Below are 21813 nucleotides of genomic sequence, written 5' to 3'. Positions count from 1 at the left end.
ATCTATCTATATCTGTATGTATGGTATGTACGAGTAGTAAGTTAGATTTTTTCAGCATGGTAATAAACTAGTGACGCGAAAAGTATTCCCAAATGCATTTAATATTTTTAAAAATATCAGTGACATCATGTTCAAAAAATCACTCAAATAATATTCAAAAAGAAAAAAACAATCACTCAAATACGATAGTAAGCTACTAAGACATAAAATATTAAATATTTTAGATTATTAAATAAATGTATTATAGAACCAAAAAGTAAATCAGTTACAGTAAAAGAATTCATAATACGATAGTAAGCAACAAGGTTTGATCAAGTGGTTAACACTTTTGCCTTTGGAGACAGAGGTCATGGGTTCTATCTTTATCCCTTGGAAGGTCGGAGGTCCTTTTTTATCTTTAGATAGAACCTGGAAGTAGTCTCTCTACACCGTCGTGGTAGGGGTAAGGTTGTCTACATCTTAACCTCCCCCATACACCGTCAAAGTATTGGACACAAAATCCGTGAAAAATAGCATTGGGTGTTACTTTTAGTAAAAGAATTCATAATAGAAATAGAAGTGTAGAAACACCATTAGAAATTTGAAATATGTGGATAAAAGTAAAAGGCAAAGATCTTTTTTTTTTTTCAGGAAGCCTTTCGTCTCGTCTCTTCCTTTTAGGGCCCCACCTTAAAGTATTTTATTTCCAGCAATGTCAATGTAGAAAATATGATGATCTACTCGTTCTGACTGATATATATGACTGATATATATATATAAATGAAGAAGGTGGAGAAGGATATAATAATGGTCAAGAGATAAAATATATTTGATGAAATAGATACAAATAGGTAAATGTGTGTATTTAAAAGAAAATATTGAACATATCTGTAATTTATTTTTTTAGTTGAGAATATTTGTAATTTATATGTTATTTTTGGATATATATACAATTGTCCTTTAACTTTATATTGACAAAAACATTAATCGCATAAAATTCATTGGGAGACCAATAATATTAGGAAAAAAGAAAAGAAAAACCAATAAAGCACAGTACATAATATTACCCGCAAACAAAATTTCTGTGGCGGACTTTCTTCTTCTTGTACATCTTAGAACTCTCCGCTCACCTTCACTGTCAAATCAATCCCCCATTTCTTCTTCAATTCAAAAAAATCTCAAAAACCTTCATTTCCTTAATCTTCAACAACAATGGAAGCATCAGCCCTTTTTTCAACTTCTTTCCACCCACCTTCCCTCCATCTCCGATCTCGTCATTTCATTTCCAAAACCCCCAATTTCCCAACTTTACTCCGATCACCACCGCAATCCACCACCACCACTCGCCACCCTCTTTTTTTCACTAAAAAACACAACTTTCTGACTCTTTCCCCAAACCCCATCAAACCCTTTTCAGCATCTGCCTCAAATTCAATCACAACAAAACCCGAAAAACTACAAGGTGCCAAGATTTTGCCGTTATCGCTATCGATTGCAATCGGTTTGCTTGTTCGTTTCGCTATTCCAAGACCAATTGAAGTGACCCCACAAGCTTGGCAACTTTTGTCTATCTTTGTATCTACAATTGCAGGTCTTGTGTTATCGCCATTGCCCGTTGGAGCTTGGGCTTTATTGGGGCTTACGACGACAATTGTAACGAAAACGCTTACTTTTACTACTGCTTTTAGTGCTTTTACTAATGAAGTTATTTGGTTGATTGTCATTTCTTTCTTTTTTGCTCGTGGGTTTGTTAAAACGGGTTTAGGGGATCGAATTGCGACGTATTTTGTTAAGTGGTTAGGGAAAAGTACATTGGGGTTGAGTTATGGGTTGACTTTGAGTGAGGCTTTGATTGCTCCTGCTATGCCTAGTACTACTGCTAGAGCAGGTGGTGTGTTTTTACCGATTATTAAGTCGTTGTCGCTTTCTGCTGGGAGTAAACCGAATGACCCCTCTTCGAAAAAGCTAGGGTCGTATCTCATTCAGTCTCAGTTTCAGGTTAGATGTTATCGTGTTTGTGATTTGATTTAAATTAGTTTTGGTTTTTTATGCATTTGTTATTGATGAAATGTTACTGAATGTACCCATGTAGGAATTAGATTTATTAGTACTATTGCATAATTACGTTTTGTTGCCTAAATTGAATTCTAAAAGTTAAGCATTGATGCAAAAAAGAGACTATTGATCGTTCAACAAGTTATGCTTTTTATACCGCGGGGAATGAGCTTTTTAAACCAGGGGAAAAGTTTAGGAGAAAACGTGTTGTATGTTAAAAAGAGTAGGAAGGATTATGGGGCTATATACTTTTATGCAGAAAATAAGCTGGTGCAATCAAAGTATAAAAAGTGGTGTATCAGATACGTATCATGCCAAAATGTTTCCTACTTTTTACTTTTAAAGGACCTTTTTTTTCTTAACCATCCTTTAGAGGTTGCACCGATCTATGTATATGTTTCAAGTTAACCTATTTGTTTAATTTTCTGTATGATATTATTTTATGTGTCTGGTTTAGTGACACTTTGATAGTTGGAGACTTGGAGTTGAGAACATTGATTTGGAAGATATTATGTTAATAAAATAGAAATGTATACAGTTGGCATTAAAGTAGATTTTTTATAGGAATTATGCATGGCTTTCTGTTGAGCAAGAGGGCAAGGTTAGATGCATTAACATAATTGACAAAATAAATGGTCAACTTTTGTTACTGTCAAAGAGTTCTGTTAATTTAGTACCTGGTCAAGAAAACTGAATATAATACTTGTGATTGACTGATTATTGTCATATTTGCACTCTATGTGCATTCCAGATATTTGAAAAGTTTGACTCAATATAACATATGATAAATGTTTAATGGTTTGACCAATTAGCAGATGTATCGAACTCCATTAAGATGAAAAATATAAGGGAATCTTGTTTTTCAAGAGTAACAGTTATATCAAATATTGCATCTTTTTTGGAATGATTTTCATGAATCTATTATGTGATGTTTGACAGTGTGCTGGAAACTCTAGTGCTCTTTTCCTGACTGCTGCAGCACAAAACCTGTTGTGTCTGAAACTAGCCGAAGAACTTGGTTTAGTCATTGCAAGTCCATGGATTTCATGGTTTAAGGCTGCCAGTTTACCTGCTTTTGTTTCACTTCTACTTACTCCATTCATCTTGTACAAAATCTATCCTCCGGAAACTAAAGATACACCAGATGCACCTGCCATGGCTGCAAAGAGACTTGAAGCCATGGGTCCTGTCACAACTAATGAATGGGTGATGATTGGCACCATGCTTCTTGCTGTCTCTCTATGGGTTCTTGGGTATGTAATACTTGGTTAACTAGTGTAGGTTCCGTTTTTTTTTTTTTTTTTTTTTTTCTTTTTACCTTTTAACATGTTCATTTTGTGGGTACTGATTATATGATGTGAGAAGACATGCATCCCATTTACTAGACAACATTACTACGACATAGTCTGGCCTACATAGAAGTAGTGGCAAAATCCATGGGTCGAGTGGGTTGGGTATGTGGATAACATAATTAATAAATGGATCAAACCGACCTTACCTGCAAATACATATCTATGTCATTTCTTCTCTTGATTTTCATGAAAAGTTAACTCTTAAATGATGATTAGAAGATATGATACTGTATATCGTTGTAGTGATTGTATGATATTTTTTTAACAAAACCAACCTTGGCTGCAATTACATTTGCAGTACCTTTAACCCATATGTCTGACTCGTTCCGTTAGGTTTGTGTCCATTATAACCTGTTTTTGTATATTTGTTAAGTTTTCTTCTATTTTTTTTATCATTAAGACTCTTCTGCTATTTTATATACTCTCTTGGCTGAAATTTTCTTCATTATCATTTGTTAGAGACACTGAAATTTTATATACTCTCCTACGCTTTTTTTTCGGGTCCGCGCTTTTTGTGCACTTCTCGCCTAGGCCCCATTTGGGGTAATTGCGCTTTGAGTTCGCTTACGCTTTTGACGACTATGATGCTAACCTAGTCTATGCTCAAATGGCTCGAAATAGACACCTTAGAAGCCAGTGTATGAAAACCTTGTTATTGCCGTGCATAGTGTATTTTAAATGTTGTTTTTATGTTATGCTAGTGTGTATTCAGTATGTCCTGGATCCACCATTATAATTAGGGCCCATAAAATAGAGAATGATTAAATATGGCATTTACGATTTCGTTTGTTGTTTTATTCTGTAAACAGGGATTCTATTGGAATACCAAGTGTTGTTACTGCAATGTTGGGATTATCTGTACTATTGTTGTTAGGAGTTCTCAATTGGGACGATTGCTTAAGCGAAAAATCGGCATGGGACACTTTGACTTGGTTTGCAGTACTTGTTGGCATGGCAGGTCAATTGACAAACCTTGGAATAGTGACATGGATGTCTAATTGCGTAGCTAAATTTCTTCAATCTTTCTCTTTGAGTTGGCCCGCTGCATTTGGTGTTCTTCAAGGAGCTTACTTCTTAATCCACTACATGTTTGCTAGTCAAACGGGCCATGTGGGAGCCTTATACTCTGCATTCCTTGCTATGCATTTGGCAGCTGGGGTCCCTGGTGTATTGGCAGCACTTGCTTTAGCTTACAACACAAACTTATTTGGTGCTCAAACTCACTATAGCAGTGGTCAAGCTGCTGTTTACTTTGGAGGTATGTTTTTTTTTTTCTTTTCTTTTATACGGATAAGCAATATATGTCCCCAACCCATTTACTAGTGAATGTATCGACTCGGGTTTGTTTTACCTCAAACGGGTCAAATAATAAAGTTTATGTAAAATTTGGAATTGAGTCCCCAAGTATAGTTTAATGCATGCAATCTCCTAACTTGTTTTACTCAAAAGTATAAGATCATTATTATCATTATACTTTTTGCATCATCAGAACTAAGGCATTAACTACTTGCAGGAAATGGACTGAAATTTTTTACTGGGTCAACCTGGACCCGGCTGGTGGTTTTGACCCGTAGTAAAGCAACTAGTTTTAACTCGTATCTGCTAACCTGCCCATTTCACCTTGAAACTTGAAAGCAGTTATTACAGTTTGACCATTAAGGTCAAACATAGTAACATAACATAAATTAATACACCTTGGTTTTTGTAGTTTCAAATCAAAACAAAAAAAGTCTATGCATTAATCTTAAAAACAAGTTATTCATAAAGAAGAATTGGTATTAGCCTATTAGGTTACATCAAAAGATCCATGTGTAGCTTATTCATGTGAGTTTATGGTTTTAACCTTTAAAGTCGTTTACTCGTTTTGGTACATTGTGACTAACTTTTTTTTTGTTTTGTTCTCATTTGTCAACAGCCGGTTATGTAGAGCTTCCAGATGTATTCAGAATCGGATTCATCATGGCTTGTATTAACGCAGTGATCTGGGCAGTTGTCGGGGGTGCATGGTGGAAGTTTTTGGGATTGTATTAATTCTCAAGTTCCATTTCACGTAGATATCTTTTTCATTGGATAAACACCCTTCATTACGTGATAGGGTTTTGAGCACAAAGGGAGCCACACATATTTTTTTTTGTTTGAGTTTTGACCTTTTCGTGGATCAATCATGATGACCATGTGTAACATTGACTCAATTTAGAAATCAAAATCGTTTAGTTTTTGGAGCATATATTTGTTCATTGTTTTATATAATTTAGTATGATCCTTTCAAGGCTTTTGGCATTTGGATGATTGGTTTATGGTCTCTGTTTTTATGTACTTTTGCTCTTGAATTCACACCCACACACACAGAGGGACATCCGGACATATATAGGATAATGAAATGAAGTGATAAGGTATCCCTTGGATAACCAAAAGGGCATGTTAGTAATCTGGTAAAGTTTTATTATGGAATAGAAGTGGCTAAACTGATCCCCAAAACTCCAAAAGTACAAATTTAAGAGCAAACAGTGCCGGCTGATATGAAAAAAAGCTTGATCGCTACAGCAGGGCCATCTACGCAGCATTAATTTTTGGGCCCTTTTCTAATTGAATATTCTAACAAAAATATTCATCTGATATCCAAGTTTGAAACCGTTAAAAATACTTGTAAGAGGCTGCCTTATACCTCCATCCAAGACTAGTCTTCCATTTGTCCTCCAATCAAGGAGTAAATACCACAGAGCTCGACTCGTCCTTGGATTCGTCATACATCACTCGTTCCCTTAGGGACGAGTTGTTAAACTATTTTTCTTTTCCTTTTTTAAAACTTTGTGAGTGTATAATTAAATTAAAGGTGAATTCAAGACTAATCCTTGATAGAAGGTTGTTTAGGAGGATTAGGACTAGTCCTAGGGACGAACCTTTGCTTAAGGCGGCCCTGAATGACGGAGTTAAAAAAGCTTTATCTACTTTTGCGTATGTTAGCAAAGGAGTATCCTCGTTTGTCAAATCATTTACGTCATCATCGACAAACTGTAATAGAATTGAAAACAGGGGATTGGTGGGGTGTAAATTTTCTAGGAGGGAGCACTCTATGTAGTCTTTTTAGCCCGGGAAATAATAAATCCTTCTAAGCAAATAGCCTAATAATCATTCTAATCATGAGATGATGACACGTGGAAAAATCAGGGGGCAAGATTAAAAAAGAGAATTAGTGAATACCACATGTCACCGTCTTAATGTATTAAGAGGATTATTAGGTTATTTGGTTAGGAGAATTTATCATTTTCCTTTTAGCCCTTAATTAAAATTTTCATGCGAAAACAAACACACTACATTTAAACTAGCCCAATAACTATAAAAACAGGAAGTCTTAGTTAGTTAGAGGCCTCAGGCTTTTGCCTAGCCCAGCTGAACTATACTATTCAGTCGGCACTGTGCTACAGACAAATGATGTAATTCTAATTTATTCTCGTAATTTTGTTACGAGAATAAACGTAGGGATAATGACCAAAAGAGCAAAAGTAACATGTTATTCTCATATCTTACCACCACGTGAAAAAGAAAAAGGGGGAGAAAATCCTCATGTGAAACAACAATACATATGATAAGAAAAGCTCCGATTTCCCCATTAAAATAAGTTTTTAAAAACTATATTAAGTTAATAAGATATGAATAGTAAAAAGGTGATGTAACCCAATGAAATGACGGTTTAAAAATTTCTTTATTTATCTTCACAAAAATGGTGGGTGTTGCCTCTAAATAAATTTATATTTCATAAGATAAATTTTTAAGGAAACATATCTACAATGTTGTGGTTTTGAGGTTCCCGGTAATTGGGATTAAAGATGACTATAATTTGGCCTTGATCTTGACCTTAAAAACGGAAAAAATACCCCTTTAACAAACAACATGACCATCTCTTTTATTTTAACACTAAAACTTTTAGGTGTTTGATCCATACATCATCTAAATTTAACCTTACAACACTAAAATGTGCTTAAAGGTATTTTATTGTGCAATACTTTAAAACATATTTGATGGTGTAAGGCTAAAACCAGGTGGTGTACAGATCACCATCCTTATATAAAACCTAAATATTAGAGCATTTTACTATATTACCCTCGCTAACAAATATTTGAAACTTGGTAATACTCATGGGCTATTGATAGTTTGACCTTATAATTCATTTCACACAACTATTTAATCTTACATATACATAGGTTTCCTAAACGAGACGAATCATGACCACCATCATTCGTCACAACTGCAAAGTGTTCAGCTCTGGTGGATTGCATGAGATTTGTGAGAACATTCTAGTGTATCATAATAACTGTATCGCCCTGAAAATAAATCTTTTATTGTATCTTTTTATTTTACTTTAATAATGAGAAAATGTTTGTAGCAAAACAGGAAAATGCAAAGCATGAAAATGATTTCAAACAATAGAATGGTAAACGACATTCAACTCCCTACGTGCATCTTCAGGTGGATTTGAAGGATTCCAAATTCCACGACATTTTAATTCCCGTTTCTGAAAAACGATACTACACTTGCAGGGATGCCGCCGGCACAAAGGCCTCACCATACAGGATACATGCCGATCCCTAGTGAATTGGCAAAATATTTAAGAAAGCCAAGGGATGTTTGTCTAGTAAGGCCAACAAAATTATGAACGAAGAGCGCCATGCAATTAATACCCGAAACTCATACATTTATCTCATGTTTAATATGTACATGACGCAATGATTAATAATATGTAATGCATAGACACGATTTCCATATCCTCCTATTCCAAAACAAACGCGTGCAGCTCTAGTGAGATAACGATACAGCAAACTTTAATATATTGCCTGGTACATCAATTAGATTGCTAATGTCAAGTTGACCAGATTCATATGGTAATTATATCTGGGAATTCATCAATACTGTTTAGCTTTGCAAGGATTTGAGTTTCTTGCTGAGCATCTGAAGCTTGAGTTAAGGAATACACAAACTACCAATACAATCCATGTCTTCCTTTACAGTGCTCAACAGCTTTAGTCAATTTGACAATATTCATCTCTGTTATCAATCCAATGAGTATATATGAGGTGAGACTTGTATAGTTGATAAACAATTTGGCCCCTGTATGTTTTTTAATGAAATTTGCATTTGCCAAATGACTGCATCAGCCTTGCTATTCAAACTTTCTTTATTCACCGACTTTTTATCTTTTTGGTATGAAAACAGACGTGTTAAATGCTATAAAAGGTAACAAAGTTCGATCAAATCTCTGTTCCAGGTAGTCAACTTGCCCCAAACAAACTTTCAGATATTTTGAAACACTAACAAAACTTTTGGTAAAAACCATCAAAGTTTGACACTTTGGAAAACCCAGAGCTTTCAAATACTAGTTACTGATGGAGTGATTAGATCCCATTGCCAATTGTTAAAGTTGAAAGTTACCTAAAAGTACCGGGGCATAGAAAGTTGGAACCTGAAATAAAAATTTGACCAAAATTGTCTATCCTTTTATGCAATTTGCCCAATAGAAAATGCATAATCACCAGAAAATAGTCAAACTTCTGACAATATGTTATGTGGCTAAAGCTATGCCTAATTGGACAAGGATACATTCTTGATCAGGATTATCTGTAAAATTTGAGTGGAGTGCATTCCCAACACTATCAACGATAGTTGATGTGGTCATGGATGACTCAATGCATAATATCGCTGTGATGGCATCCAATCGAGTAACTTCATTTCTAAACATCAATCTTGCATGTGCTGTAAATGGAACTGATACGTTAACAAACACTTCATCTTGAATACAAACTTTGCAAAGATAAAACTCATACCTTGAGCAAGTCGAATTAAACTCTCAAGCATTCGTACAGTGGTTCTTGCTGCATTGGAAAATAATTAGATATGAAGTTAAGAGAACATAGGAAGTGCTGAAAACAAAGGTAAAACCTGCATTTTTTGTTGCAGATCTTCTTTGGAGTTGATAATATTTTGAAATAACATTTTCTGCCTCTTTAGTTAGAGTTGGTCTAAAATAGCCTTTTACATAGTGAATATACCTGCAAAATAAACATAACTACACCATCATTCCATCAATCTCCAATTTGTCATATCATAAGCCCCATCTTAGTTCAGATAGATGGCCACATTCTCCTTACATAAATAAATAGGCTTCATTATAAAAGATCCAAACTTTTCATCATTAAGGAGCACAAAAATTCCAGAAAGCTCCAAAAAAATCACAAGATATGACCTATCTCAATCTAAAGTTTCAATACGGGCAACTAAAAAGAGGGAAATTTTCATTATTTGGAAAATGGTTGATTTTGAGATTTTCTTTCTTTCCATAAATATAATGAGTATACAAATAGATTGTATTCCCGAGGTACATAGATTTTCAAAATTGTACCTTCGGAGCAAGGAAAGGGGCCACTTCTTACCATCATCTTCATGACAATTATCTTTTTCTGGTTCTGCCTGCTTACAGGAACCACTGTGAGGACTTATTCATGTGCTAGTGATCACTAGAGCACAGGGAACATCAAGTAGGCTAGTTGATACCTGATCAAGAATATGATCTGAGACAACTTTATCCCAGTCTGGATTTTTTGTGTCCAAGAGAACCAGGACTATGTCAAATCTGCTTATTAAAGGTCCGGATAACGTAGTATTGACAGATATAGCTAAAGTTCGTTAAAGAAATACAATGTGCAAAAACATTACACTAGACATCTTAATGGGAAAAAAACGCTCAGTATATCGCAGAAATACAAAAACAACATATAAGAACTCTAAAAAAAGATACATTGATCAGAATCATATTGGCCTTTGGGATTTGTTGCACCAAAGACAATAGTTCTTGTACTGAGAGTGGTTACTAGACCCGCCTGAAAAGAAATAGGATATCATGGACTCAAGAGCTAAAACCTATAAGCAGTTTCATGACAGCCAACTACCAATTCAAAAACCAAACAATGGCCAGGCTAGAAAAAACTTACATCACACATTTACGGTTTTATCATAGCTTAGAATTCATAGAACATTGATCATAGTCACTAATGGTACCTTAGCAACACTGATAGTTTGCTGCTCCATTGCCTCATGTATAGTTGCTCTATCATGTTCCCTCATACTATCAAACTCATCAATGCAACAAAGTCCACCGTCACCTAAGACAAGGGCCCCAGCTTCTAGCATCCATTCACCTGCAAGTGTGAAAACACTTCATTATCAAACAGAATCTTGGTTTTAAAAAGCGATAAGCGCACAAAAGCGATAGGGTCCATTTCGGAAGCGCAAAAGCAGGGAGCTTTTCGTACACAAGGCGCACACTTATGAAGAAATTTTATAAATTATTTATATAGTATTTATAACACATAAAATACCAAAACAACATCAGTAAGATACTCGTTTAAGTCCGGCTTTGATCAAATTTGGTATTTGAAAAGAAATTCTCAAAAGATTGTTGTTCTCGTTGGGGAAAAAGAAAGAAGAGATCAATCTTGTTGAGAAAGAAGAGTTAAGGAAAAAAATTACTTATTTCTATAAAAAAAAAATCCTCTTCTGTACAAAAAGCTCACGCTTTTTAGCGCTTTTTGGCGCCTAGGCTCACAAAAAAGGCCCAAAAGCGCGCGCTTTCTGTACACCCTGCACCTTGAGTACGAAAAAGCTCCAAGGCTTGCGCCTAGCGCTTACTAGTACAAAGTTGTAAAACTCTAATTTGTAAAACTCTAATTCAAGAGTTTTAAAACCAAGAACAGAATTCAAGAGCAGTGTTGTAAAACTCTAATTCCAATGCGTGTACTAGTACAAAGTTGGAAATCGAGGTGAGTTAAGTAATATCCGAGTAATGGATCAAAAATAGTTTGGAAGTAATTAAACTATTTTGTTAATGTTTCTAAACATACTTCTAGGGTCCCATGAACAATTATGTTTATGTTTCTAGACTATTTCAACACATATAATTTCAGAAGTTATTATTATTATATATAAAAAATCCCGATCAGGGTACTCTCCGAATACTCCCGAATAGTCTGGGACGGTACTCTTTCCAAGGTACTCGACCGATCCGATCTTGAATAGCAAACTTTGCAACTTTGTTCAAGGGTCAATTCCCTTAAATGATACACCTGCCTTGCTTATATTTAACCAGCAAAGCATAAGAGGCATGTTTAGCATGTTATCTGTTATGACATGGAAGTGATTTGGCTTAAAATTCATCTTTATTGTAGAAAAGCCGGTCAAAAATGAAGAATGTGTATTTGGTCTCTGTTTCAATTCTCTGTTATGATGAACTGATACCTTTAGGAGTAGAGTATTCAATTGCTAATGTAGAGACCAGGTCAAGAATATAATAAGTATCTCATTTTTAATCCGTTTTCCACATCATCTTTTTCCGATATAATCTTTGACTGCTTGAAAGCAATTGCACAGGAATTTATTTACATATTCTAAATTTGTGCTACTTCTCATTAGATACCATTTTGTAGCATTTATCTTCAAAGTTTGGATACTGGTCAACAAACAATCAAATCTCACCTCCATCTTTGACAGCTGTGACTGTCAATCCAGCGCTAGTACTTCCCAACCCAGTAGTGATAACAGATCGTTTGCTCAGCTTAGCAGCAAACTTTAAGAATTGTGACTTTCCTGTACCTAAAAACTTAAATAAGAATGTCAATCAATTCTTTGCCAATGAAATCATGTTCATAACTAAAAAGGACGAACCCTTACGGCAAGTGAAACAAAAGTTTGTAGATTAACTTGACTTGAAGGGCAATTTTTATGGTACACTTGAGGGGACAGCGTGGTAAATATATCTTACGAAGAAACAATTAGAAAAGAAACCTTTGGTTTTTAGAAACCAATAAAAATGTTTATCAGAATAAGAGCACTAAGACATAGACATTTATGCAGAGGCCACATCGTTTAGAATAAACGGATTTTTCTAAAAAGTTGCTCTAGTTTTGAGCATCTTCAAGAAAATGTTTATAGACCTAAGCCTAGATGAGGATATTTAAATGTTTTGGCAAGAATTAAATCAAGAAAATAGAAATTAGCATTACCTGGATCTCCTACCAGAAGAAGGTGAGACTCGCCTCGAACTTTTGTCCCAGAAGCATCAACATGTTGTACGCCTCCAATAAGTGTCAAGATAACTATATTGAACGATAATTTTTTTTATCTATTGATTTTGGTAGAAAAAGGATGGTGCCGTATCCAAATAGCTTATGAAGTAGATATTACAAATTTAAAAAGAAGCAATACATAGCCAACTTTAGATGTAGAAAGGGAACTAGGGAAAAGGAAGACAAAAAAAAACTACCCGCCAGCTTCACTGTGAAGAGACCATAAATTTGGGGGCAAATAGCCTGAAGAATGGCATTTCGACCTGTAGAATCAATTTGATTATCACTTTATCTATTGAATTAGGTATACAATAGACTATTGCAATCAAACAACACAATCTTACCTTTTAATGGAGTATCTTTATATTCTGACCAAAAACTTTGAAACTGCATAACTATATCATCAGGGATTTCGATATCCAACTTTATCTCATTTATTCGCCTAAAACAGCAAAGTTTAAGTTTAAAGCAAAAGTAGAAAGACTACCATAGACGCATCTATTTGCTTTTTAATTTAAGCTCAATTGCCCATGCACTCTTAAAATCAGCCAAGAGTAAAAAGGTAACTACAATATACCTCACACAATTGGCCACTAATACAGGTTCAAGGTCACAGCGAACATCCTTCAGAGCTGGAGACCATTTAGCTGTCAAAATCCCTGTGACGATCACCTCATCTGCAGACAATTATATAAAGGGTCAAATACTTGAATATAGGACATGAAACTAATGAGTTAACAAAAAAAGCATGTTAAGTTAGACTTGAATGCATAAAATAATACATTGGCTCACAAAAAAAATTGATACGGTACCTCCAGCTTTAACTACATCAACAAGATCATCCTGCAAAATAACAGGAATTGAGCGTGGGATAACTCCAACACCTAAAACCTGAGTGCTTTCTTGGATCTTCATCTCCTGGAAATCATGACACACTTGGTTGCCCTCTAGAAGCTCAAAACTGGTGCTTTCACAGTATTTTGGATCCTGATTGGTGGATAACACATGTAGTGAGCAATCAGAATAAAAGTTACAAAAAAAAGTGCCTAAAAATTATAACTTCAAAGAATTACTCCTCACTGTAACGTCACTATTTTTGGTCCTGTATTTTAGCTTATTCAATATTAGTTATAGGCGGTAAATTTGTTCACAATCAGGAAAAAAGTTGGAGAGTGGATAATAACCTTGGAAGGGCAAGATGTTGGCTTCTGTATGGCATTCCTGTTTTCTAGTTCCGGATGAACTTTAAACCTACATATTAACTTCCCCCATTAGTGTTTCGAAACCATATACATCCACTAGATGGTAGGCCTCATAGTAACTACCAGTATTCTGATACGACAAAGTTGCTAAGAGGTTAAATAAAGTGGGGATTCAGTTAAATATACAGAGGCATGGAAATGATGATCTTCTAATACAAATTGCAAAATGAGTACATATAATGAAAAAAAGTGGGAATTCAAATACACCATATAGCTTGAAGAAAAGAGAATAATTTAAAACTATACAAAGATAATAACACAATTTGTATTATATTATCTAACACACTAAACATTTATAAAAAAAAAAAAAAAAGTAACAGTCTATCCAAAAAAAACCTGTGTTTACATTTCCGACATTCATATTGTCTTTCCCCTTCTATCATCTTAATCGCTCCAGATCTAATTACCGTCCCCTTCAGAGTGAGAAGGATGTCACGATGTTTCACACGAACACGTCCAATGCTCGGAGAGAATTCTACATAAACCATGTACATATAACAATAAATTAAGTCTACTTTACAAATAAAATCTAGTTCTTATATGTCACTTCCATTTAGGATAAATTAACTAATCATCCTAAATGCTACATTTCAGGAGCAAACTCTGATCATAAATTGCAAAAATAACAAAAAAATCATTCACGATAACAACACGCAAACACAAAATTCCGCTATACCAGGATCATCCAGCGTAGGACCACACATTTGAATCCGAACATGAACAAATTCTTTAATACTTGGGCGTGAGCCATCGAAATCGTCCTTTTGACTTTCCTGCTCCCAAACTATCTTAACTTGTTTATACACAATTTCCTGAATTTTAAAAAAACACATCAATTACCTTCCAAACACCACACAAGAGTCCGTCGTAACGAGACTCGAGTCCACAAAATCGCATATAATTATGAATATTGAATGGATTAGAAATAACCTGAGCTAACTTAGCAGCGTTATCGAAAATAGGCAAGTATTCGGTCGGATAGCGAAGGATTTTATCAGCAAGCAGTGGATCATATTCCATAAATTCAGCAAAACTGATATATAATACAAAATTTAATTGTTTTCTTTCTGAATTTATGCTAGATACTAAAGTGTATTAAAAAAATATTAAAAAATAAAAACATTTTTCTTAAAAAAGTGGAAATATACATACTCGACAATTATAGGATAATGAAGGCGGTGATCGGAGGAAAAGAGGATAGACTGGAATTGATCGGAGTAAAATTCTGTTAAAAAGTCTGTTAGGGTTTTCTCTCTGCTGCCGCCACCACCGTCGTACATCTCGATATCCATTTGAGTACTACTCGAATAGCCGACCGGAGCACGGAGGATTGATTGATTGATTGATTGATTGAAAAAATGGGGCAAAAAGGCGTGAAAATGGGGATTTTTAGGTTTTGGCGGGAAAGAGGCGGATATCTAGGTGCTGGATTTTAGGGATGGGGCGTGGACAATAGTACGGGTCGGGTATTAATGATACCGGCCTTCAAACTGATCAAATGATATTATACGGTTTACGGAGTAATTTTTTAAAAAAATCTATAATTTCCTTTTTTTTTTTTAGCACGAGGGTAATCGCGCGCGTTGCAGCAGTGAGATGGTGGGGTGATAGATCATAAAATTGAATAGCCAAATGTCTTAGCTGTACGGGCTCCGCCCTTAGATTTAAAAATTCGTCGAAAGTATATCGAATGACATATCTAATGAAAAAACATGAAATTTTAAGAACACCCATATAAGATTTATGATTTATCGGTGTACGGTTTTTGAGATAAAAGTTTTTGAATGAATTGGAGGAATATTTGATTTATGGAGGAGAGAAAAAAAAAATGATTGTTTGAGATTTGAGGAGAGAGAAAAGGTAATATAGTTATTTTAGGTAAATATATATTATACATGGGGTATTTTGGGGAAGTAAATGTTGAAACTTAAATTTAGATAAGGACTTTTTGCTTTATAATATAGTAAGAGAGTAAGTACCCGCGCGTTGCGGCGGTGAACTGGTGGGATGATAAGTCATAAAGTGTGATAGTCAAAGGCCTTAACCGTATGGGTTCCGCCCTCGGATTAAAATATTCCGCAAAAGTATATATATCGAATGACATATCTAATGAAAGAGCATGAAATTTTAAGAACACTCATATAATTTTTATAATTTATCGATATACGGTTTGTGCGATAAAAGATTTTGAATGAATTGGAAGAGTAAATGATTTATGGAGGAGAGAGAAAAAATATGGTTGGTTGACATTTAAAAAGAGAGAAAGGGTGTTTGGTAAGAATGTCAATTGATAGAAGGAGCATCTTTGGGAAGTAAATGTTGAAATTTAAAATTTTAGACAAGAAGAATTTGCTTTATAATATACGAGAGCAAGTACCTGCGCGTTGCTGCAGTGAGATAATGTGGTGATAGGTCATAGAGTGTGATAGCCAAATGCCTTAGTCGCACGGGCTCCACCCTCGGATTTAAAAATTCGTTGAAAGTATATCGAATGACATCTCTAATGAAAGAGCATGAAATTTTAAGAACACCAATATAACTTTTATAATTTATCGATGTACGGTTTTTGAGATAAAAGATTTTGAATGAATTGGAAGAATAAATGATTTATGGAGAGAGAAAACAAATGATTGGTTGAGATTTGAGGAGTGAGAAAATGTGTTAGGTAAATATAGAATTGAAATATGGGCATTTTGAGAAAGTAAATGTTGAAACTTAAAATGTAATCAGGGGAGATCTGCTTTATAATATAGTATAGATATAGATAGTATAGATAGATATAGATATAAATAATAACGTATAGTAAACTATATTTGTAACACCCTGCTTTATAAAAATGTGGATTTCAAAAAAAATTTCAACTTTAAACATAATACTGTTTATAAAATGCGGAAGCGACTTTTAAAAGTCCCAATTGATTCCTAATGGAACTAATAAAACATAATGAATGTCTTAAAAAGGTGTTACCAACCAATATCATCACAATAATGTTAATGAAATCCACAATAAAACTCAATAAAGACAGTCAACGTAATAAAAGCCAAAAGGGCTAAAGAAATAAGTCTACTTATATAGTGCAACTATGGGTAACTAAAGCCAACGTCCAAAGCTCCAATAATAGCTACCCATCTCACAAGTTAGCTACCAGCCACTGATCAATGCCTAACCTGAGGACACAACACATTTTCACAAAACAAGTGTCAGCTATAAAAGCTGAGTAAGATAATATGTTAGTATAAATAAAAGGATTGCCAATTAAAACACTTTAATAAATTAACTCATGCATATATAAAGGCACAAATAACAAAACAACATAAACTGCATAATAAGGATTATCAAATCCTATAATGTGCCTAGCAATTTTCCATAGCCACCAATATCCACATAACTACATAAGCTGTATAAATCACCAAAAATTTATGCCATAATAAACTACATAGAAAGGTTGTGTGAGGCGGATAAATAGCCAAATATGTTACCCCACACCCGATTTGATGGGTAGACCTTACGATGGTCCATCTATGTGGTTATGGGTAGGCATAACCAAATCCATGAGTATTCCGTTAACACCAGGTGGTCAACCACGACACCCAAAATACTCTAAACACCATGTTGTATTCACAAAAGAATATGATCAGTGTCCCAAGTGACGCCATAGCACACTCTGCCTAAATAGATGTCATGTGGGTTAAGCTTAACTCTTAGACCAATGCTCGAGACTTTCACTAAAAGATATATTAAAAATATATCACACCAATATCTACATAATATTTTAGGGCCCTTAAATGTGCACGTGACATGGCAACCTAAATCATGTCTAGTGTACTATGTGTACAAGTCCACATAAATCATTCACCACACAATCAACAAGCTACATATATCAACAATACAATATTACACTCATATCTACCCAAGCATGCTTTAACAACACCCAATAAACCTCCCACATATATCCCACACTCAACATATGCATGACATAGTTGAAACAACATAAAAAAGGAGTTTAACTATTAAAACTAAGTTTTGTTGTGTCCCCAGGTGTCAAAAGTAAGTTATCTTACCTCTGCGCTTCACAAACCACAAATAATAATAGTTTACCAAGCTTGTTATGTATTCCCAACAACCTATAAGTAATAAAATGAGTTAAATAAAGCAACTAGACAAAACATGCACCATATCCTAATTAAAATCACTAAGATGTTATTTCACCATGCTTTTCCATTAAATGTTATTATTATTATTTTTTCATGCTGCTCGACTAAACATGTAAAACTATATAAGATCATTCTGCATACTCCTATATATCTATATATATCTATTGTAGTTATCCTAACATTTTAAAATTCTTTTAATTTAAAGCTATTTTTAAAAATTGACACATAAGCTTTTATCTTATGTGTCATTTTTATAAATTTTTATAATAATTATCTTATTTAAACATATTTAATGAATTCCAAAAATTCTATATATGGCAAAGATATTTTAATAAATTCTCATCAAATATAAATATTAATAAACTATTTTGGGGTTTATGGAATTTTTTATGATCATCATTTGATTTTGACAAAAAATATATATATATTATTTAGATTTTTACATGTATAGTCAACTTAATCAGGTTCAATAAAATTATTAACATGTAATTTTGTTTGTTTGTTAGTCATACATATAAATTATACTCGGTAATTTATAAATAAATTTATTATCATTAAACCAATTCTTTTTATTATTCGTGTCAAAATTATTTTCAAAAAATAAATTTAATAACTACACATCGTGCGGGTAAAACACCTAGTATATATATATATATAAATATTCGTTCCATGTATTTATGTGTCAAGCTAGAATCTACTAAATAAATTCTTAAACATGCCATACAGCAAAGCAACTCGACTATATGTTGTTTCTTTTTTTCAAAAATATATTTCGGCTCCTACATGACAAGCCAAAAATAGTACTGCTTTATTGAAGAACTCCTAAACACATGTATATGTACCTATTTTGTTTACCTGCTGTGACTTACAAGAGAACAACAATAAATTTACCTTTTTCCTTACTATAATTTTCGGCCACTAGTAAATGAAAGGGGCAACATAACTTCCATTATATACTTATAGTTTTAAGAGGATGGGAATATAAGGTTGTCGGGTATCTAAGTTTAGGTGTGGAATATTCACATATTGTTTTTTTAATCTATAAAAATCATGGGGCTCATGCATTTATTCATTAAACAATAAATAATAAAATATTAATATGTAAAGGGTTCCACACCTAAACTTAGGTGCCAGACAACCTTATATTCCCTTTTTCCTAGTTTTAAATAAAGGAAAAGTCAAATTAAATCTGCAACTACATACACACTTGGTGACAATTCTTTTTGGTGTCAGGTTCTACAACTTATAAAAAGAACACACTATATAAATCCCCCCCTTTTTGTTCTTTTTCTATTTATTATTATTATAATACTTATTCACTACAACATGACAATAAAGTAACAAAATTGTTTAACCTTTTTGCAGTTTCTCTGTTGCACGTCTCAATAAAAGGGACCACATAATTACTATAAAAATATTACTATCATACATAACAAGATAGAAGTTTTAGTTGCACCCTTCTTACAAATGAGATATAGATACTAGACCACCTACTGATTCATTGTTTTTTGTTAGACCCTATTATCCTCATCCTTCCCACTAACAATATTTTTAGACTATAGACCACTGAAAAAAAAAAAGCTGGACCAATGATAATTGTAGGGGTTGGGAATTTAAAAGAGTTCTTTTTGACTTGTTTGATAGTGACTAAATTAGTGAACGGGGACAGACGACTTTCTAATGTGACTCTGTGCTCCTCTACAAAATTAGTAAAATGATAGTTGGAGAAAACCCAGAAAACGTAATGCCAAAAGATTTCTACAAAATCACTTAAGAATAAGAGAGAAAACCCAGAAGAAAAAAAGCGAAAGATTTCTTCCAAGATGAAGAAAATGCAATGCCACGACAACTATATAAGATATAAGAGAGAAAACCCAGAAGAAAAAGATGGATAAATCAAACCTTTTTTGGATCCCCTAAAATCAAGATTCTTTTAATCTTAATTTTAAGGTGTGAAATTAATTTTTTTTTCTTTTGTTGATTCAAAGTTTCAAACACACAAAAGAAAGAATAACATCATGAATTAAATTTTGTTGATAATTAATTTTATTTAATTAATAATGAATTGAAATTTTGAGTTTTTTAGAGAGAGAAAGTAGAGAAATGGTGTGTGTGACAGAGAAGGGGTTTGTTTTTTTGTAAAGAAAGAAAAGGAGAGAGAAGGGGTTTGTTTTTTTGTAAAGAAAGAAAAGGAAGTCACTTTCCCAGATTTTAAAAGACACCAATCTATATTTTGAGTTTTGGGGTGCAGATATGATTTAACTATATATTTCGGTTATGGTGACAATCAAAGCACAAGCTTTTATTTTGTTTTTTAACTTGTCAGATAGATGCTAGCACTAAAAGACAACACACCTTTCAAATGGATTTCATCTTCTCTTAAACCATAATAAATTAATACGAGTATAATATAATGTAATATATATATCTATATATATTTCGGCTAAAGAGAGAAGGCAGGAAACACGAATACCTATAGATTGAAAACAGTGCCCTCTTTCTTTTTAATCTTATGCAGAATAACTCGACAACTCCAAGACAATAACACCTATTTTGGCACACAATGAACACCCTCTCTTTGTTTTTCAATAAATCGGCGGCCGGGACACATAAGAACAACTATCTCTTTTAATTTATCTATCAAGCTACGTAAAAGCATAAGGTATCTCTTTTTATATCCCCTGATACGCCAGCCCTCAAGCCAAATAAGGCTTTTACCTTACAATTTCTTTATTTTGGGCCAGACCCAATATATGTTACAAATAATAACGTTCTTATAACATATAATTTTGTTTGTTTTACGTATACACCCTAGAGCTTACATCAAAATGAAAGAATATGACTTACAGAGTTTTGTTAATTGTATCAAAGAAATAAAATACACTAATACTAGGTTTGCTTTAAACAATAATTACATTGAACTTTACCTAACGCCTAACGAAAATACACAATATAACAAGCTTTAAAGGTAAACATTTATCAACACTTTAAACATATGCACTAAATGGGAACATATACCCCGACTTATCCACACAATCTTTCTACTTAAATATCACATAATTATCCATATAAATGACACGTATTATTCTACTTAACTACCACATGGTTATCCGCATAAACACGTAATAATTAACACCATAATTAACCACATAAAATATGTTCCACTTAACGGTAGGTCAACATTCACTAACGGTCAAAGTTAACGAAATTGAATAAAATAGTTCGGGATGTTACAATATTTATATCTATATCTTGAAAGTTTACAAGATTTGGGACATGCGATTTATCCTTTTATCCCTCTTTATTTCTTCCCGTATTTTCTACATTTATTTTCCATATTGTTTTCTTTTTGCCATAAAAAAACACACACCTCCACCGCTGTCCTTAAAACCGTTGACCGTCCACCGCCTCCACCAGAGGCGGTACCAGGAAAAAATTTTAAAGGGGACAAACTTAAAAAACTTGTGAAAAATAAATTTAAAAAGGGGCAAAATGATAAAAACCTATATAAATTTTTTTAAAATTTATGAAAAATTTAAAAATACATGACAAAATTTAAATTTGGAGAGGGCATTGGACCCTCTTGCCCCCCCCCCCCCACTTTAATACCGCCCCTGGCCTCCACCTTCGTTCACCACCACCACCACCACCGCAGAACGTCTCTATGAGACCCACGGAAAATAGGGACACCTACTGCAGTTTTGTTTAAACAGCCTGTCAATGGTATTCACCGTAACGTGCGAATACTATGCTCGTAATACCTTATATATATAATTTTTAAACTATTAAAAGGGTCATTTATTTGTTTCAAAGATTTTATGGTACATAATTAGTTTTAGGTTATTCTTAACCTAAATTCCCGACTCTACTTCCGCACACAAATTGACAATTATAACTT

At 33.7% G+C, this 21813-nt stretch overlaps 2 protein-coding genes and 1 long non-coding RNA gene across 3 annotated transcripts; 1 reads left to right on the top strand and 2 right to left on the bottom strand.

The window, feature by feature from the left end:
- Positions 1-1049: 1049 nt before the first annotated feature.
- LOC122600002 (dicarboxylate transporter 2.1, chloroplastic-like) lies at positions 1050-5611 on the top strand. The gene is made up of 4 exons (XM_043772632.1): positions 1050-1977; positions 2974-3287; positions 4196-4644; positions 5302-5611. Exons 1-4 carry the CDS (start codon positions 1192-1194, stop codon positions 5415-5417), a joined length of 1665 nt encoding a protein of 554 aa, XP_043628567.1. The 5' UTR covers positions 1050-1191; the 3' UTR covers positions 5418-5611.
- Positions 5612-8113: 2502 nt separating this feature from the next.
- On the bottom strand, positions 8114-15182 carry LOC122602089 (probable DNA helicase MCM9). Its single transcript, XM_043774821.1, has 19 exons — positions 14914-15182; positions 14692-14794; positions 14438-14573; positions 14098-14236; positions 13684-13750; positions 13312-13486; positions 13077-13176; positions 12844-12941; positions 12697-12762; positions 12437-12529; positions 11910-12026; positions 10437-10576; positions 10177-10258; positions 9933-10054; positions 9781-9848; positions 9321-9430; positions 9206-9253; positions 8982-9134; positions 8114-8333 (listed from the first exon to the last, which is right to left on the bottom strand). The coding sequence occupies exons 1-19, from the start codon at positions 15051-15053 to the stop codon at positions 8260-8262; spliced, it is 2031 nt and encodes a 676-aa protein (XP_043630756.1). The 5' UTR covers positions 15054-15182; the 3' UTR covers positions 8114-8259.
- A 1585-nt stretch (positions 15183-16767) lies between these two features.
- On the bottom strand, positions 16768-20473 carry LOC122599056. The gene is made up of 3 exons (XR_006323853.1): positions 20389-20473; positions 17823-17885; positions 16768-16928 (listed from the first exon to the last, which is right to left on the bottom strand). It is a non-coding gene; the product is annotated as an uncharacterized LOC122599056 (long non-coding RNA).
- Positions 20474-21813: the final 1340 nt, after the last annotated feature.

This window comes from Erigeron canadensis, chromosome 5 (assembly GCF_010389155.1).
Source record: "Erigeron canadensis isolate Cc75 chromosome 5, C_canadensis_v1, whole genome shotgun sequence".
NCBI classification, from domain to species: domain Eukaryota; kingdom Viridiplantae; phylum Streptophyta; class Magnoliopsida; order Asterales; family Asteraceae; genus Erigeron; species Erigeron canadensis.
The sequence above is the reverse complement of the archived record's forward strand: the minus strand, read 5'-3'. Positions and strand labels throughout refer to the sequence as shown.

Coding starts and splice junctions, on each gene's coding strand:
- LOC122600002 (XM_043772632.1), top strand. CDS start 1,192: ATGGAAGCATCAGCCCTTTTTTCAACTTCTTTCCACCCACCTTCCCTC. Junction 1,978..2,973: donor TCATTCAGTCTCAGTTTCAG/GTTAGATGTTAT, acceptor GATGTTTGACAG/TGTGCTGGAAACTCTAGTGC. Junction 4,645..5,301: donor AGCTGCTGTTTACTTTGGAG/GTATGTTTTTTT, acceptor ATTTGTCAACAG/CCGGTTATGTAGAGCTTCCA.
- LOC122602089 (XM_043774821.1), bottom strand. CDS start 15,053: ATGGATATCGAGATGTACGACGGTGGTGGCGGCAGCAGAGAGAAAACC. Junction 13,177..13,311: donor TGATGTAGTTAAAGCTGGAG/GTACCGTATCAA, acceptor AATTGTCTGCAG/ATGAGGTGATCGTCACAGGG. Junction 12,763..12,843: donor TAAAGATACTCCATTAAAAG/GTAAGATTGTGT, acceptor TTGATTCTACAG/GTCGAAATGCCATTCTTCAG.